At 39.3% G+C, this 19,382-nt stretch overlaps 2 protein-coding genes across 4 annotated transcripts in view; one reads left to right on the forward strand and one right to left on the reverse strand.

Moving 5' to 3' along the window:
- Positions 1 to 8,789, forward strand: part of PDZD9 (PDZ domain containing 9) — a 21,160-nt gene extending 12,371 nt beyond the window's left edge. For all 3 annotated transcript variants that reach the window (XM_044936050.2, XM_006061856.4, XM_025275623.3), the window contains 2 exons: positions 3,414 to 3,603; positions 7,370 to 8,789. In XM_044936050.2, the coding sequence (XP_044791985.1) occupies positions 3,414 to 3,603; positions 7,370 to 7,760 (581 nt within the window). In that variant the 3' untranslated portion in view covers positions 7,761 to 8,789. The remainder of the gene's footprint in view (positions 1 to 3,413; positions 3,604 to 7,369) is intronic.
- The window catches only part of LOC102402708 (cytochrome b-c1 complex subunit 2, mitochondrial), a 25,917-nt gene continuing 14,808 nt past the window's right edge, over positions 8,274 to 19,382 (reverse strand). The window contains exons 11-14 of the mRNA XM_006061855.4: positions 15,977 to 16,057; positions 14,063 to 14,139; positions 11,894 to 12,047; positions 8,274 to 8,541 (exon numbers count right to left, since the gene is read on the reverse strand). Coding sequence (XP_006061917.1) covers positions 8,458 to 8,541; positions 11,894 to 12,047; positions 14,063 to 14,139; positions 15,977 to 16,057 — 396 coding nt within the window. The 3' untranslated portion in view covers positions 8,274 to 8,457. The remainder of the gene's footprint in view (positions 8,542 to 11,893; positions 12,048 to 14,062; positions 14,140 to 15,976; positions 16,058 to 19,382) is intronic.

Consider the following 19,382-nt stretch of genomic DNA (forward strand, 5'->3'; position numbering starts at 1 on the left):
ATAGCAGTCAGGGGTCTTAACTGCAAGCAATAAAGAAGTTCTATTGTTGTTGTTGTTCAGTCTCTTAAAAGAGTCATGTCCAACTCTTTGCAACCCCATGGACTGTAGCACACCAGGCTTCCTTGTCATTTACCATCTCCCAGAGTTTGCTCAAACTCATATCCTTTGAGTCAGTGATGCCATCCAACCATCTCATCCTCTCTTGTCTCCTTCTCCTGCCTTCAATCTTTCCCAGCATCAGGGTCTTTTCAAATGAGTTAGCTCTTTGCATCAGGTGGCCAAAGTATTGCCCTTCCAGCATCAGTCCTTCAAATGAATATTGAGGGTTGATGTCCTTTAGGATTGACTGGTTTGATTTCCTTGCTGTTCAAGGGACCCTCAAGAGTCTTCTCCAATACCACATTTCGAAAGTGTCAGTTCTTCAGCACCCAGCCTTCTTCATAGTCCACTCTCACATCCATACATGACTACTGTAAAAACTATAGCTTTGATTATACAGATCTTTGTTGGCAAACTGATGTCTCTGATTTCTAATACTCTGTCTAGCTCTGTCATAGCTTTTCTTCCCAGAAACAAACGTCTTCTAATTTCATGGCTGTAGTCACTGTCTGCAGTAAATTTGGAGTCCAAGAAAATAAAGTCTGTCACTGTTTCCATTGTTTCCCCATCTATTTGCCATGAAGTGATGGAACTGGAAGCCATGATCTTAGTTTTTCCAATGTTGAGTTTTAAGCCAGCTTTTTCACTTTCCTCTTTCACTGTCATCAAGAGGCTCTTAGTTCCTCTTCACTTTCTGCCATAAGGATGATGTCATCTGCATATCTGAGGCTATTCATATTTCTCCCAGCAATCCAGCTTGTAATTCATCCAGCCCAACATTTCACATAATATACTCTGCATAGAAGTTCAATAAGCAGGGTGACAATATACAGCCTTCTTGTACTCCTTAACCAATTTAGAACCAGTCTGTTGTTCCATGTCTGGTTCTAACTGTTGCTTCTTGACATGCATATAGGTTTTGGAGGAGGCAGGTAAGGTGATCTGATGTTCCCATCTCTTTAAGAGTTTTTCACAGTTTGTTGGGACCCACACAGTTAGTCAAAGGCTTTGGTGTAGTCAGTGAAGCAAATGTTTTTCTGGAATTCTCTGGCTTTTCTATGATCCAAAGGGTGTTGGCAATTTGATCTCTGGTTCCTCTGCCTTTTCTAAATCCAACTTGAACATCTGAAAGTTCTCAGTTCACATACTGTTGAAACCTAGCTTGGAGAATTTTGAGCATTACTTTGCTAGCATGTGAGATAAGTGCAATTGTGTGGTAGTTTGAGCATTCTTTGGCATTTCTTTTCTTTGGAAGTGGAATGAAAACTGACCTTTTCCAGTCCTGTGGCCACTGCTGAGTTTTCCAAATTTGCTGGCATATTGAGTGCAGCACTTTCACAGCATCATCTTTTAGGATTTGAAATAGCTCAGCTGGAATTCTATCATCTCCATTGGCTTTGTTCATAGTAATGCTTCCTAAGGCCCACTTGACTTTGCACTCCAGGATATCTGGCTCTAGCTGAGTGATCACACCATCGTGGGTTATCTGGGTCATTAAGATCTTTTTTGTATAGTTCTGTGTATTTTTGCCACCTCTTCTGAATCTCTTCTGCTTCTGTTAGGTCCATACCATTTCTGTCCTTTATTGTGCCCACCTTTGCATGAAATGTTCCCTTGGTATCTCTAATTTTCTTGAAGAGATCTCTAGTCTTTCCCATTCTGTTGTTTTCCTCTATTTGCATTGTTCACTTAAGAAGGATTTGTTATCTCTCCTTGCTGTTCTTTGGAACTCTGCATTCAGATGGTTATATCTTTCCTTTTCTCCTTTTCCTTTCGCTTTACTTCTTTTCTCAGCTATTTATAAGGCCTCCTCAGACAACCATTTTGCCATTTTGCATTTCTTTTTCTTGGGGATTGTTTTGGTTGTTGCCTCCTGTACAATGTAACGAACCTCCATCCATAGTTATTCAGGCACTCTATCAGATCTAATCCCTTGAATCTATTTGTCACTTCCACTGTATAATTGTAAGGGATTAAATTTAGGTCATACCTGAATGGCCTAGTGGTTTTTCCTGTTTTCTTCAAGTTCTGTAAAGGCACTGAATTTAGAACATTTAATCTGACAGAATTCCTGGAAAGCCTTGAGAACCAGGTTTGGAAAATGATGAGAGAACAAAAGGCCATGGAAACTGGATGCTCCTGTCGCTTCTCTGTATCTCCTGCTCCAGGTTTAGTGACCCAGGGGGACTGACCAATAGCTGGACCTAGTCTACATGTCCATGCCTTAGCTGCTGGGTACAAATGAATAAATTGGGTCTTTTTAACATCCAGTTGGGAGGTCCAGGGACTTGGCTGTCAAGATGTGGTTCTCTTTCCATCTGTTGGGGGCTCAGAAGCTGAATGGCTGGCTATCATACTCCCCTCCCTGTTCAACTCTGTCCTACGATAGGGGACGTAGGTGTCAAATCCCTTTGAACGTCCACACTCTCTGTATACACATCTTCAGCTTAATTAAAGCATTCTAAATGTCCAGTGTTATATGTAGAATTACTTGCTCAATGAATACTGCATAAGGAAAGAATATTAAACTGTAAGGCTTGATGTTTAATATGGTTTGCTTACTGTGGAGGGCATTGGCAATGGCCAGGCAGGTATAATAAAAATAGGTCATTTGTTCACTTAGTGTAAGTGATTTTTTTCTTTAATAGTAGTAGCCATTTATTTTACTTGAAACAAGCACATTTTTAGAATCTTCAAGGATGGTTCAGATTCTAAATCATTTTTAGCCTCTGTCACACCAAGAACTTCAGAAATGTTCTAAAATGTTATAATATCTACCATTGCACTATTAAGAAACATCTTGCATGTATTCATTATTCACTGAGAGGATCATTTTTTTTTTTCATTAAATAAAGTTTGAAGCCTGGTTTTGGTTCAAAATGAACCAACAATATGAACCTATAAAATGAAATTGCTATTGCTATTGCTAAGTCACTTCAGTCGTGTCCGACTCTGTGCGACCCTGTAGACAGCAGCCCAACAGGCTCCCCCGTCCCTGGGATTCTCCAGGCAAGAACACTGGAGTGGGTTGCTGTTTCCTTCTCCAATGCATGAAAGTGAAAAGTGAAAGTGAAGTCGCTCAGTCGTGTCCAACCCTCAGCGACCCCATGGACTGCAGCCTTCCAGGCTCCTCCATCCATGGGATTTCCCAGGCCAAGAGTACTGGAGTGGGGTGCCATTGCCTTCTCTGATAAAATGAAACACCTCACCAAAAAAAAAAAAAAAAGGAAGAGACACTGCACAATGAAGACAGAAATGGCATGATCTTTTTTAAACCATCATCTTAATTTTACTTAACTTTTTCCCTTTTTCAGGTGATGTTTTGATTAGTGTTGGCTATGCAAATGTGTTAGGTTATACTCTTCGAGAATTTTTAAAGCTTCTGCAACATATCACCATAGGAACAATACTACAAATAAAGGTTTACCGAGATTTTATAGACATACCCCAAGAATGGCAAGAAATATATGATTTAATCCCTGAGACCAAATTCCCAATCACACGGTAAGTAGTTAAGTTTAGGAAATCTTTGTTATACTACAGAATTCCCCAGGGTCTATGAAGCACAGAGTCTTAGTTAAATGTGAGAATTATCAATTGGACCATGCTGGAGGAATTAATGACAGTCACAGTTCAGTGGGTTTCTAAATCCTTTTGGAAAGTACAATCTGTAGGACTTAATATGAGGCAGAATGATAAAGGCAAGAAAGAGCCTTGGACATGGAGTTTAACAAGGACCAAATTACCTAGTGGCAGCTCTGCCTTCAAATCTAGATATGCGACTCCCCCTTTCCCAAAGTTAGCCCTGAAACATGTGCTGTGACTCCCTTTCCTCATTTGTCTCCAGCATATTCAGTTCTCTCTCTGGATCCTTCTCAAGAACCATTGCTGCTGCTGCTGCTGCTAAGTTGCTTCAGTCATGTCTGACTCTGTGCGACCCCATAGTCGGCAGCCCACCAGGCTCCCCCATTAAGCCTGTTTAAAACTCTTCCATCTTAGCAAAGCCTACTTTAATCCACTCCCCTCTCCTTTCCTTAGCAGCCACTATCCTGTCCCTTGACTCCAAAGCTGTTGAAACAGTTGTATTAGACAGTACCGATTCCTCAGGAGACACCTCATCCCACCTCGCTGCAGACCTTGGCTGAGAGCCCTTTACCCCAAGGTCACCTGCAACCTTCATACTGCTAATTTCAGTGGACTCCTCTCAGTCTCTAATTTTGCTTGGCTTCTGAGCGGCAGCAGGCACTTTACAGCCTCTCACCTCAACTCTTGTTGAAATATAATTTTTCCCAGACTTCTGGAATACCACACTCCCTTATCTCCTTTTGTCACTTCCTCATGATTGCCTTTTACCAAGCCTTGTCTTTGGCTTTCTTCTCTCAATCTTCTAAGCAAACTCCTTGGTTTCTATTAGTATTCATACATTAATAATTTCCAAATTGTATTATCTCCAAACTTATATAAACACCCACTTGATATCTATCATAAACCCCTTAAACTCATTATGCCTAAAATTAAAAGCCAGTTTGCCATTGTCCTAGTGGGAGAGCATTTGCTTAGTCAAACAAATCAGAAATTTAAGGGCTGGCTTGATTTCTCTATCTCCTTTAAGTGGCACATTTAGTATTCTGATCCAAGAGTTATTGTTATTAATTCTGACCAGATCCCTGAGCACTAGATGTACAGCTGTGTCCCTTTGCTCATTGGGATGTGCTCAAAGAAATATGGCTAGGGGCTCTTTACTAGGATTAAAAAATGGCCCATATTACTTCAGAGTCCAACTTGTGGCCACAGGGACTGATACGATTCACAGATGTGCTTTGCTTATCTCCCTCACTGTTTTAGACAGTGTTGAGAGCAAGGAGGATATATAGGAGGGCTTTTTCCAGGGGCCAGTAATACTCTATTTCTTGACCTGGGTGGTAGCTACCAAGGTGTTTAGAAATTTTTTTTCATTCAACTTTTTTGCATTTTTCTGTTTCAAAAATTTTTTAATGAAAAAAAATTGAATTGCTAAATTTACAAATCTCTGGTTTCTCCCGAAAAACAGAAGATGGGCTTGCATCCCCACATGCTAACCGTGGACTAGAGCTGGATAGCAGTTGTTCCCTTCAGATCAGATACAGAATGGGGAAAAATTTTTTCCCAATAACTAAACCAATCCTGCTTTGATTAAAAATCATTAATGATGATACTGAACTTACTGTTTACTATGTGATAGACACCGCTTTACAAGCATTGTACCATTTAATCCTCATGACAGTTCTATTTATCCTCGTTTTACAGGTAAGAAAACTGAAGCCAATAGAAGAGTATGTACACTTGCCAGAGGCCACAGGGCTAAGTAGTATACGTCTGTTTTCAGAGCAGCAACATCCAATAAGAATTCTCTATGCTAGTGGAAATGACCTGTATCTGTGCCATCCCATGTGGTAACCATTAGCCACAGGTGGCTACTAAGCCCATGAAATGTGAAGATTTGTAACTGAGGAAATTTAAATTTATTCAAGTTTAACCAGTTTAAATTTAACAGCCACATGTAGCTGGTGGACCCTGTATTGGAGAGCTCAGCTCCCAAAACTGAGCTCTTCACCATTTGCTTATGGAACGACTACATTCTAAGTAGAGTTTGAGATTCAGAATATTAAAAACCTAGGGATGGCAGGTTGACCATTCAAAAGCAAACACAGAATACCACAACTTAAGTTATGAGGCTAAAATTCACAAACTTAGGAATACCACCAATCATTTTCTGAATCCCTTAATTAAGCAAAGAGCTTATAGCTAAGGCATGTTAGCATCTTATGTGGAAAACGGTAAGGAAGGGGCAGAACAGGAATGAAAGGTTTAGTTCGCGAAGTTGTAAGGCTTCTTTCAGGAGCAGATAGCACCGAGTGCACAATTCGCCATGTGATGCTCTGGGCAGGCCTCCTGATATTAAAAACTGTTTCCAGCGAACCCTGACCTCTGCTGGCTTGTGGCATTTCTATCTAATGCCAGTTTAATAAGAACCTGGTTCTGCCACCAGTCTTTATGGTGATCTAACAGAGCTACAAAGAAGGTCCTTTGAGTCTGAAGGCAAACTGTTCTAGTCCTGAGATCTTCTGAATCTCCTTGCACAGTACTACATCAAGGATTAAAGAAAATCATACAATTTAAGACTAGTGGCTTTCAGAAAAAAATGACTCAATACCAAATGCTATTACCAGAAGAGAGAAACTTTAGGGAAGATCTGTTCAGATCCTTAGGAGCAAGCAAACAAACAAAAAAAAACCACAAGCAGCCCTCCAAGGATGTTAGGGAAAACACTAGTAAGTTGGATAGGTCGGAGGGACTGGGGTAGGGAAGAAATCCATTTCCTATTAGCAGGACAGAAGCTAACGGAGGTTCATAATTGCAAAGATCTAGTTTTGGATCTGCTGGGTAATAGCACCAGAATGAGGGGTAGCACGTGACAGCATTTGTTCAGGAAAATAATAGCAGGCGCAGGTGCTACAGGCATTAGAAAAGTTCAAGAACCCTGTTGTTGGCGAACTGAAAAATAAAAAAGAATCTTCACAAGTTTTTGGATGGCAACAGCAAGGTGGAATAGTGCATGATGAGACATCTGGGTGGAAGGGTGTTCTACAGATCCACATTTGTAAACCCAATTGAGAAGCAAAGAATGATGCTCAGGGGCAAAAATAAAAAGATTCAGAGGAATAACCAATGATAAACATATTGAAGATCTTTGAGGCCCATTATTTCTGGACGCCTCCTTGGAAATCAGTAATGTTCTATTATTGCTGATCCCAAGAGACCCATGAAAACTGAGTTCTGTGGATGAGATGGCCACATTGACCTGTTATTCTGTGAGGTGAAATCAACCCACCCTTTAAGGCCTGCTAACATTCTGGTCAGTAGTCTCGCTTAAGTCTGTGCAAAGCTTTTTAAAGTAATGTGAAATAATTTAGGGCAGAATTTGATTTCCATTTAGGAATGTAAACAAATTTAAAGGTAATTTAAACAAATTTAGAGAGGATCTTAGTTCCCCTACCAGGGACTGAACCTGAGCCCTTGACCGTGAAAGTACGGAGCGCTAACCACTGGGCGGCCAGGGAATTCCGTAAAGGTAATTTTTAAAAGAGAAGATTTTCAATAACACAGACAGGTAGTGCTAAACTGTATTTTTTCTTTTATGAACCAAAGCAGGTTATGAGACATCTTGTTAGGTGATAATGAATGTGTAGACATTAAGAATCCATTTCATTCACTAGTCTTTCCATTTCAGCACAACAAAGAAAACTGAGGAGGCAGAAGATGGATCTGTCACAAGCAGTGATGATGATGACGCTTTCGATACAAGACTTAAGTACTACAAATATCCACGGTCCACTGGACATTACCCTGTAAGGAGACCAATGTCTATCTCCAGAGAATGGCATGGATATAAAAAGAAGAACCATGTAATGCGTGTAGGAAAAGACATTAACTGTGACGTGATGATTCACAGAGATCACAAGAAAGAAGTGAGGGCCCCTTCTCCATACTGGACCATGGTGAAGCAAGACAACGAAATCTCCTCCTCCTCGTCAGCCTCCTCTACCTCAGATGCATTTTGGCTGGAAGACTGTACCCCCGTTGAAAAGGGCAGCAGTGAACCAGTATCACGAGTTGGCTAGGCAGCAGTTTTCTAATCTGTGACCACAGAAGCATTTACCTTGAAAACACCCATTTTTTTGTGCACTGCCTTACTTTTGAGTGTTAGGTTGATAATTACTTGAAAGAGACAGAATAGAAACAGAAGAGGGAGAAGATGAGGGGGGAAAAAACACACACCAAAATTGTGCCACAGTGAAGATAAACATAAAAAACGAAGCAGTGCAAATATAGGCTACAGCTAACAGGTAATATATATTTTGCACAAATAACTCTTTTGGAAAAAAGGCAAAAGGGGGTAAAACCCAGATCATTTAACTGTTCTTACCCAAGAATACAGACTTTTCACTGCTTTTATCTTTAAAAGCCAATAATGATCTGGAGATAGTTACTCTGATAGCCACTTAAGCCTTAATTTTAATAGTTTCTCATGCTTCTGTACTTTATACTTATATTCCTGTTCTCCTTAAAAGCATCTAAAGCAAAAACTCAACATAAACACCTGTTGATTAACTAATTAGCAAAAATGCAAGAAAAACATTTAAATAGAATGCTTTATTGACTTTAGGTCAGTTGGGAACAATTACCTATATTTATGCTTTATATTTCATCTCACTGGAAGAAAAGATAAATGTTACAATAGAGACTTTTCACTTTCATGTATTTGCTGCTCTGGGTTCACAAAACGTTCAGTTCTTTCCTGCAATATGGGATTCAGTATTACAACTCATCAATGAAAGGTGTATGCCCCAAATTTCCACTTGCTGCCATTGACTTCCGGCCAGAAACAAACTTCTTTGCAGCCTTTAAGACAGAAACAAAGAAAGAAAGTTAATACAAATAAGCAAATAGACAAACTTCTGTTACTCTGAATATTTCATCCTTCATGTGACTGAGCAAGCGTGACGCTCTATGATGACAGTAGCTGTTAAGAGGGAAAAGGGATCTGACGCTGCAAAAAGGGTATCTCCTGGGGCACGGCTGTCCGCCTCTGTCTGTATTACAATGGCAAATAGTCTGAGTCAATGAAAATACACTGATTGTTAACTTGTCAGAGTTACACTATATCCTAGTGTTCTTTATGCCACTACTTTAGAGTTCAAAGTCTGTTAGTTTACGTCAAGTGCAGTACCATGAAGTACTTAGGTACTTAGATCAGCTTTTTAAATAAAGATGGTGTTGGAGGCAGCTGGGTTGGACTCGTGACAGTACAGTATATAAGACAAGGACAACCATTTGGAAGAGTATACAATGATGAAGCCTCTATACAGTGAGCAAAAACAAGACTTGGAGCTGACTGTGACTCAGATCATGAACTCCTTATTGCAAAATTCAGACTTAAACTGAAGAAAGCAGGGAAAACCACTAGGCCATTCAGGTATGACCTAAATCAAATCCCTTACAATTATGCAGTGGAAGTGACAAATAGATTCAAGGGATTAGGTCTGATACACAGAGTGCCTGAAGAACTATGGACGAAGGTTTGTAACACTGCACAGGAGGTGGTGATCAAAACTATCCCCAAGAAAAAGAAGTGCAAAATGGCAAAATGGTTGTCTGACGAGGCCTTACAAATAGCTGAGAAAGGAAGAGAAGCGAAAGGCAAAGGAGAAAAAGAAAGATATCCATCTGAATGTAGAGTTCCAAAGAATACCAAGGAGAGATAAGAAAGACTTCCTCAATGATTAATGCAAAGAGAGAGAGGAAAACAATAGAATGGGAAAGACTAGAGCTCTCTTCAAGAAAATTAGAGATAACAAGGGAACATTTCATGCAAAGACAGGCACAATAAAGGACAGAAATGGTATGGACCTAACAGAAGCAGAGGATATTAAGAAGAGGCGGCAAGAATACATAGAACTATACAAAAAAGATCTTAATGACCCAGATAACCCATGATGGTGTAATCACTCAGCTAGAGCCAGACATCCTGGAGTGCAAAGTCAAGTGGGCCTTAGGAAGCATTACTACGGGCAAAGCTAGTGGAGATGATGGAGTTCCAGCTGAGCTATTTCAAATCCTAAAAGATGATGCTGTGAAAGTGCTGCACTCAATATGCCAGCAAATTTGGAAAACTCAGCAGTGGCCACAGGACTGGAAAAGGTCAGTTTTCATTCCACTTCCAAAGAAAAGAAATGCCAAAGAATGTTCAAACTATCACACAATTGCACTCATCTCACACGCTAGCAAAGTAATGCTCAAAATTCTCCAAGCTAGGTTTCAACAGTATGTGAACTGAGAACTTTAAGCCGTTCAAGCTGGATTTAGAAAAGGCAGAGGAACCAGAGAGCAAATTGCCAACATCTGTTGGGTCACAGAAAAAGCCAGAGAATTCCAGAAAAACATCTACTTCTGCTTCATTATACTATGCCAGAGCTTTTGACGCTTGTGTGCACAACAAACTGTGGAAAATCCTTAAAGAGATGGGAATACCAGGCCATCTTACCTGCCTCCTTCGAAACCTGTATGCAGGTCAAGAAGCAACAGTTAGAACTGGACATGAAACAATGGACTGGTTCCAGATTGGGAAAGGAGTACATAGGCTGTATATCGTCACCCTGCTTATTTACCTTCTATGCAGAGTATATCATGCAAAATGCCAAGCTGGATGAAGCACAAGCTGGAATTAAGACTGCTGGCAGAAATATCAATAATCTCAGGTATGCAGATGACATCACCCTTATGGCAGAAAGGGAAGAAGAACTAAAGAGCCTCCTGATGAAGGTGAAAGAGGAGAGTGAAAAAGCTGGCTTAAAACTCAACATTCAAAAGACTAAGATCATGGCATCTGGTCCCATCCCATCACTAATGGCAGATAGATGGGCAGACAATGAAAACAGTGACAGACTTTATTTTCTTGGGCTCCAAAATCACTGCAGATGGTGACTGCAGACATGAAATTAAAAGATGCTTGCTCCTTGAAAGAAAAACTATGACAAACTTAGAAAGTGTATTAAAAAGCAGAGACATTACTTTGCCAACAATGGTTGGTATAGTCAAAGCTATGGTTTCTCCAGTAGTCACATATGGATGTGAGAGTGGGACCATAAAGAAGGCTGAGTGCTGAAGAGTTGATGCTTTTGAACAGTGGTATTGGAGAAGACTTTTGAGAGTCCCTTGGACTGCAAGGAGATCAAACCAGTCAATCCTAAAAGAAATCAATCCTGAATATTCATTGGAAGGACTGATGCTGAAGCTGAAGCTCCAATTACTTTGGCTACCCGATGCAAAGAGCCGACTCATTTGAAAAAACCCTGATGCCGGCAAAGATTGAAGGCAGGAGGAGAAGGGGACAGCAGAGGATGAGATGGTTGGATGGCATTACTGACTCAATGGACATGAGTTTGAGCAACCTCCAGGAGATGGTGAAGGACAGAGAAGCCTGGCGTGTTGCAGTTCATGGGGTCACAAAGAGTCAGACACAACTGAGTGACTGAACTACAACAACAACGATGATGAACTTAGGCGCCAAGTGAAATCAAGTCAGGATTGCTATCTTCCAACAGCCTTCATTTTTTTTCTATCCACAAGGATAGACCCCTTGGTGAGAAGATGGTTGAGATCGTGACATGAAAGGGGAGTTGGCATTTTTAATACAGAAAGGACTGATTTAGGGTTCATTTTATAGTTCATGTACTTGTTAGGCACAGTAGGGAATACAAAGAGGTATAACACATAGTCTTTGCCCTCAAAACCAGTCAATTTTATAGGAAACAATATGTGAAAAATAAAAGAAAAATAGAACAAGGGCAGGAGAATGTCTTAGGCTGAGAAGACTAAAGAAAATCTTGAGATGGTGGACTGTGAAGGGTTGGCAGGATAGAAAGTTTATTTCAGAGTGAGGAGGAAAAATACCAAACTTGACAATTAGATTGAGTCGTATGAAACTGCCAATATTTCACTCTTCTTGACCTTTAAAAATTTAAAATAGTTTAACCTAATGGTAAACTATTAGTTGAATGAGGAAGATACACAGACTTCCTGAGTTGACAAGGAAGCTATCTGCAGATCTGATGGGATTGAGCCTCTGCCTCCACACCAGGCAGACAGATACCAAATACCCTGAGAACAGCATATACAGGCCTTATGCATTCCTTCTGAAATGGCATCATTAAGGACAAGTTATGTGATGTTAAACAGATTTTCATTTGCTTACATTTATGACATCAGCGTCAGCTACTGCATCAATCTGCTGAAGGACTGTGGATGGCGGCGTGTATGAACCAGCAGCTAGAGCCTGGGACCCAACTTCATCCAGGAAACCCTCAGAAGACTCCACTGACATCAGGTACCCAGCTTTCAGCTTGTTCCTGTCCAGTAAAAGGTGTGTAAGTAAGGCAGAAGGCAGTTTTATGGAGCAAGTTAAAGTATGTTCCTAAATCCTTAAACACGTTTGAGTAAATATGCAAACTAACAGCTTTGAAACTTTAAGAGTGCTAAAGATCTTCATTCCCTTTCTTCAGTTTACCAACTATTTTATTATTTACATTATCATTTTGAAAGCTGTCATTATAAGATTATACTAAAAACCCAACAGAATGCATTTTGCTTTTAGATTAGAACTCAGATCTAGTTAAAAATATTTTAGTGTGAAGTCTTGATTACTGAAGGAATTCTAGCTTCCTGATACACTTTTGGTGATATTAGACATCTCTACTAAAGAAAATACCTATTTAGCCTCTTCTTATTGTCCCTTTAGCAGAATGCTGTGGACTGGGATTTGTCTCATTGAGGACAGAACAAGTGGGGAAGGAGAATATAGGTCTTTATAAGCTCCTATAACTTAAATATGGGCACAAAAGCATCAATTTGAAATAAAATCCAATTCATAATTATCCCAGAAAGAAACTGGTGTTCAATAAGGCACTTGAGTTATTTAACTCAAACTGTAGCAAGACCTCCATTTAAACATAATTACAATTTAATGTAGCAATTTTATCACATTGTCAGCTTAACTGAAAAAAGATTTTACCTGCAGTAAACTTTACCAAGAGATTATTAGTTTGTCCCTTCAGCAATGACACCTCACTTTCTCTCTTTCAATACAGGAGGACTAAGAACCTTACCGAAAATGTATAAACCCCATCAAAATGGCAGGAAAGAAACAGAACTTGGCATTAATAACCAAAATTCTACACTTATTAAGAAAAGACATTTTCTTAAATAAATTAAGACTTGAAACAGACTCTTCCTAAGTTTATCCAGTGTTTCAGTTTGTTATAAGCATGTGTTTCTGATGGAGTCATGTAGAGCTGCACCCTGTCAGTCCTTGGTTCCAAGTATACAACATTTAATCAAGTGTGTTGTACTTATTTCAGAGATGCACTTTTCAGTGTGTACAGTATGAAAAATGTAATAATACTAATGAGAAGAGAAATGGTAAAAGGTTGTTCCCTCCTAGGTTGTAATTCACCATCATAACTTCCTTTGTAGACAATACTAAATGATCTTTGAATACTAAAAGACTGCCTGAGTTTTAGGATTCACGTTTTGAATTGTCCTCAATGGATGAAGTCAAATTTAAATGTTTTAATCTCCTGTATGAAATGCAAGCTGATTTGTAACTCTGTCCACAGTTTGTCTCTTTTAGAGAAACTCCCAGAGGTACTGAGTTAACAGGTGTTTGCTGTTAGCACTCGCTGTTAGCACAGTGAAGACAGTGGGATTTAAAAATCACCAAATAGATGGATGTTGCAGTTTTTTAAACAGGTATCTTTTTTTGTCTATCAAATCAGTAAAGAGGAAAAAATAAAGCTGCTAGTGGTTATGGTGGAACAGGCGCTCCTGATGATGTGATTATAAACTGGTACAACCTTTTAATACTGTGATTGCAAAATATATAAACACAAACATATATGCAGAGCCTTTCATTATAATATTTATAACTCTTGGCTCAATTGCAAATCTATACCAAAAAGTAATGTGAAATACGAAATTTTTTTAAGGCCAAAGATATCCTTTTAGTTTACAATTTCCAACTGTCAACAAGTACATTCTGACATACCAATTAATTCAGTAATCTGAATAAATAAAAACAGCATTATAAAGAGAAATCATTGGTTAGTAATGATAGATAATTATTAACAACTATATATGTTAATTATTTATTAACAACTATATATGCAGTATTAACAATTATGTTTAAAAATGGTGAGGAAAATATTCAAAATGTTAACAATTATATCTCTAGGTGGTAGGAATATATTTCCCTCTCCTTTAAATACTTTTTTATACTTTTCAATCCTATTGTACCTTTGTTACAGTAGTATTGTACCTAGAAAAAAATACAACTTGCAAATAATTGAAAGTTAATATTGAAACTTACTTGGCAGCTTGCACATCTGGATTAGAAAGGTTTCCTTGAGCAATTGTTTTTACTTGGTTATAAGCAGCCTTGATAACCTAGGACAGAAAAGTAAAAGCTGGCTATCTTTGATCAGTGCCAGAGTCTCCTGCAGTATTCCAGATGCTCCTCTATGAGGCAGAAACACAAGATGGAAATAGTTGTGTCCATCTGGAATTCGTAAGTCACTAGGTGCTGCTTACACTTCCGATAAAGCAGCCGTTTGTACAATAGCCAAATAGCCAAGCTTCTTATAAACATTAAGGGGCAGGGGGCAGAGGATGGCAGTAGGGTTTAGGAAAAGAAAACTCAGGGATTTATAATTGCGTATGAAGAATAAGCACCTTTTAAAGTTCCCCAGGCTCTCAAAGTATCATGTAATTAATATTGCTTTCTCTTACTATTCACTAAGAAGAAAGCAGTAAACCGTAAGGAGCCAATCTGTAAAGACTGTCCATGCCTGGAATGCTGGGGTCATGAAGGAATCAAGTTCTAGTGATGTGAGTGGGTATAATGAACCTGGCCCATGATTTGCTCCATCCCAACCTTGGCATCATTTGGGGTCTGTTAACTTACTTTACCCTCCAAGTGAGCTACCTATTTCCATAGCCATACCCCAGACATGAACACTGAAATCCTCAATTCCAAGACCTCTGGCCTGTCTTTAATCATGCTATCCATATCTTCCATTTTTGCCAACATCTCTAGTTCCTTGATTTGTCCACTTTCAATCTATCATGTCCCTCTGGGTTTACTTCTTTAGCCTAAATCCATGAATTATCCTTTCAGCCACTCCTACTAGTGTTTCCAACTTCCTGCCACCTCTTCATACTTCTGACCAGTCTACTTTGCAAGATTCCAACCTGGGATCAACCCTACAGCTTGCCGCCTCCATTTTTCCATTAGGCTAGCCATCTGACTATACTATGCATCTGCTGCTCTGCTCATTCTGTGTGCATCTAGGCACTCATCTGTCCCCAACCTCTTACTTTCTTTAAACTTCTTTCTCTTATTCTCAAAACATGATTTAGCTTCCTACTGCACCAGGGATGTACTTCCTCATCTCTGACATCCTGTTCTCCCATCAGCCATTATGTCCAAGGACAAAAAGTCTATTTATACTTTGGATCCTGCTTGCTCTTGCTTCTACAGATTTAATCCACCTATAATTTCCTACCTCCTATATTCACTCCAATTTCTTTCCTTTCAGTATGAATATCTGTCTCTTCCTACTTAATCTCTCAGAGTAAACTCTACTAAAATCCCACCCACTCCCCTATACCTGCACCAACTTTGCATTTCTTTCTTCTCATTCATTTCTTAATATTGTAAATTTTAGTTCACTTCCAATAGTCTTGTAAAAACTGATATTGTCCAAGTTTGCTAAAACTACCAGACTTCCCTGTGGTAACTAAAGGGACGTTAATATAGAGTAGATCAAAAGATTGTTAACCAGTCTCTTTCTTGGTCTCCAAATATACCAGTTTCTCTTCTTTTTGTTTTCTTGGCCATTTCCCCTAGCTTGACCTTCAGTTTTCTTCTCCTACCAACTTTCATATGTAACCCTGATTTCAACACACTTTCTGTTGAGGATGCCCAGTATACATCTTTGCCTTGACCTCACTTGAGTTCTCCATTTAGATAGCCTAGAGGTAACTTAATGCCACATGTCCACACAGAACCAAAATACCAAGGAAGCATTTCCTCTCTCTTTCCTGGAAGGATTAGTATATACATTTTCCATTTTTAACTTTCTTCCATAGCAGATAACACTTTAATGATATTACACTAGACAGAGATCTGATAAATCACAGTATTCAAACATTCTATATTTTTACTAAAAAAATGTTAACAGGAAAAAAAAATCTTGTGAGAATTTTTCAGTTTGCAACTTACATCTCCAGCAGATGCAGCTTGTGAGATAGTGTAGAACCCAAACAGTCCAGAGTCTGAGTAACTGGCATTAAAAGCAGAAACCTGAAATATAATGAAACTTTACTATATGTCACTCTACCAGGTAAAACAGTACAGTTTTCCTAAGGTTGTCTAGGAAAAATATGTACCTTCACAGTATAAGCAAAGAGATGAATTAATATTTCACGTAACTGGTTCTATTAAGGACTGAAGTGTTCTGTACACAGGTTACCTTTTTCAGAACTATAATGGTTTTAACTTTTCTCATTTAACTCTTTCTAAAATGGATTGCTCATTTTCCTTGGTATTTTCTAACCTTTTGATGATTAAGGGTTAATGCAAACAGTAACCTGTAAACATTACTACATTACTACCATAGATTCAGTACAGCTGAGTGATGCAGATCATGGTCCTTGACATTAGACAAACATGCTTTCTTCCCTCTGCTGTTGGTGGTGACTTCCTTTTCACCAATTCACTTTTACTTTTTCTACAGACCAAAGTCAAAGAGTTAGAAATTTTTTTCTGCTTAGTAGCAGGTGTCCACGGGAGCAAGCAGTTTAGCCTCTGGCAAACAGGGGTATTTCTGTGTGTAGTCTGAGTAGAGTGTTAAGCTCCTTGAGGCAGATATGACATCCTAGTAAAGTGCTTTTCAGTGTTTATGTGGGCCAATAGCCTAAGGAGCACTCATGTGTGTCTGAGTACTGTGTGCCCAGCTGTATCTGACTCTTTGCAACCTCATGGATTGTAGCCCGCCAGGCTGCTCTGTCCATGGAAATTTTCTAGGCAAGAATAATGGAGTGTGTTGCCATTTCCTATTCCAGGTGATCTTCTGGACCCAGGGATCGAAACCACATCTCTTGCAGCTCCTGCTTTGGGAGGTGGGTTCTTTACCAGTAGCAACACCTGGGAAGTCCAAGGATCACTTGAGTTGTTATAACAAAACACACTTTCAGGTTCCCACAACAGATCCATTCACTCAGATCACTACGGATGAAGTCTGGGAGCCTGAATTTTAAACTATATTCCAGGTGAAGTTTGAAAACCATGGGTTCGGTCCATATGAAGCACACAAAGATATGCACTTCAATCACTTGAAGTTTAATTACAATTCTGAGACTAACCTAGTCATTCTCCAAATTTCTGGCCAAATTCTAAAGTAGGAATTTCTGTTAAATTATGTCACTGGGTTAAACTCCAACTATCTAAAGCATCATTAATGTTCAATAGAAAAAAGTAAAGCATGAAAAAAAGAAAACAGAGTAGACCACAGACTGGAAGAAAGACCATTTGGAGGAACTCTAATTTAGGACTAATTTAAGATAATGGTTTGAAAACTGCTCCATGGACCCCTAAGGCTCTGTTTAGAAGATTCCAAGGGTTTCACTGTCAAGTAAGCCTTCTACTTTTTTAAAAGCAAAAGCTTTTGTGTTGGGCATTGCAGGTGGGAAATGGTATTGGATTAAAAAAGGCTCCTCTGCTTAAAAATAAAAGTCTGACACAACCACTCAAGTATTAAAAGGAAGGATAAAAAGAGAAGACTGATTTAATTTCCACTGTTAAATGTCAAACGGCCAAAGACTTACTAAAGCATAACCTACCTGTGCCATGCACTGTTGCTGAAATTATGAACAATACTTAACCCTACAATTTTGTGTTACTTTTTAAAGATATCATTGAGTACGGCACTTTAACAGCGTCATCTTTTTAGGATTTTAAATAGCTCAGCTGAGTTCCTTCACCTCTACTACCTTTGTTTGTAGTAGTAATGCCTCCTAAAGCCCACTTGACTTCACATTCCAGGATGTACAGCTCTAGGTGAATAACAACACCATCATGATTATCCAGTCATTAAGACCTTTTGTGTATAGTTCTTCTGTGTATTCTTTCCACCCCTTCTTTATCTCTTCTACTTCTGTTAGGTCCACTGTTTCTGTCCTTTATGGTATCCATCCTTGCATGAAATGTTCACTTAGTATCTCCAATTTTCTTGAAGAGGTTGCTGGTCTTTTCCATTCTAGTGTTTTCCTCTATTTCATTGTCCATTTAAGAAGGCCTTCTTACCTCTCTCCTCGTTCTCTGGAACTCTGCATTCAGTTTTGGGTACATCTTTCCCTTTCTCCCTTGCCTTTCACCCTCTTCTTCGCTGAGCTATTTGTTAAGCCTCCTCAACCACGCTGCATTCCTGCATTTCTTTTTCTTTGGGACAGTTTTGGTCACTGCCTCCTACACAATGTTACGAAGCTACATCCATAGTTCTTCAGGCACTCTGTCTACTAGATATAATCCTCTGAATCTATTTATCACCTCCACTGTGTAATCACAGGGGATTTGATTTAGGTCATACCTGAATGGCCAGTGGTTTTCCCTATTGTCTTCAATTTAAGCCTGAATTTTGCAATAAGGAGCTCATGATTTGAGCCATAGTCAGCTCTAGGTCTTGTTTTTGCTGACTGTACAGAGCTTCTTTATCTTTGGCTGCAAAGAATATAATCAATCTGATTTTGGTATTAACCATCTGGTGATATCCATGTGAAGAGCCTTCTCTTGTATTGCTAGAAAGGGTGTTTGCTATGACTAAAGTGTTCTCTTGACAAAACTCTGTTAGCCTTTGCCCTGTTTCATTTTGTACTCCAAGGCCAGACTTGCGTGTTATTCTAGGTATCTCTGGACTCCCTACTTTTGCATTCCAATCCCCTATGATGAAAAGGACACCTTTTTTTGATGTTAGTTCAAAATTGGGAAAGGAGTGCAGCCAAGGCTATATATTGTCACCCTGCTTATTTTACTTATATGCAGAGTGCATTGTGTGAAATGCCAGTCTGGATGTATCACAAGCTGATGATACCACCGTAATGGTAGAAAGCAAACAGAATGAGGGTGAAAGAGGAGGATGAAAAAACTGGCTTAAAACGCAATGTCCAGAAAACTGAGATCGTAGGATCCAGTCCCATCACTTCATGGCAAACAGAAGGGGAAAAAGTAGAAGCAGTGACAGATTTTATTTTCTTGGGCTCTTACACCACTGTGGACGGTGACTGCAGCCATGAAAGTAAGATGCTTGCCCCAGGGCAGGAAAACTAAGACAAACCTAGACAGCTATTAAGAAGTGGAGACATCACTTTGCTGACAAAGGTCCATATAGTCAAAGCTACTGTTTTTCCTGTAGTCATATATGGATATGATATGGACCATAAAGAAGGCTGAGTGCCGAAGAATTGATGCTTTTGAACTGTGGTGTTGGAGAAGACTCTTGAGAGTCCCTTGGACTGCAAGGAGATCAAACCAGTCAATTCTAAACTATTGCTGAAGCTTAAGCTCTGATTAAGTTCACTGAACTGAGCTCAAGCTCCAATACTTTGGCCACCTGATGCGAACAACTGAAAAG

This window comes from Bubalus bubalis, chromosome 24, assembly GCF_019923935.1.
Source record: "Bubalus bubalis isolate 160015118507 breed Murrah chromosome 24, NDDB_SH_1, whole genome shotgun sequence".
Lineage (NCBI taxonomy): Eukaryota > Metazoa > Chordata > Mammalia > Artiodactyla > Bovidae > Bubalus > Bubalus bubalis.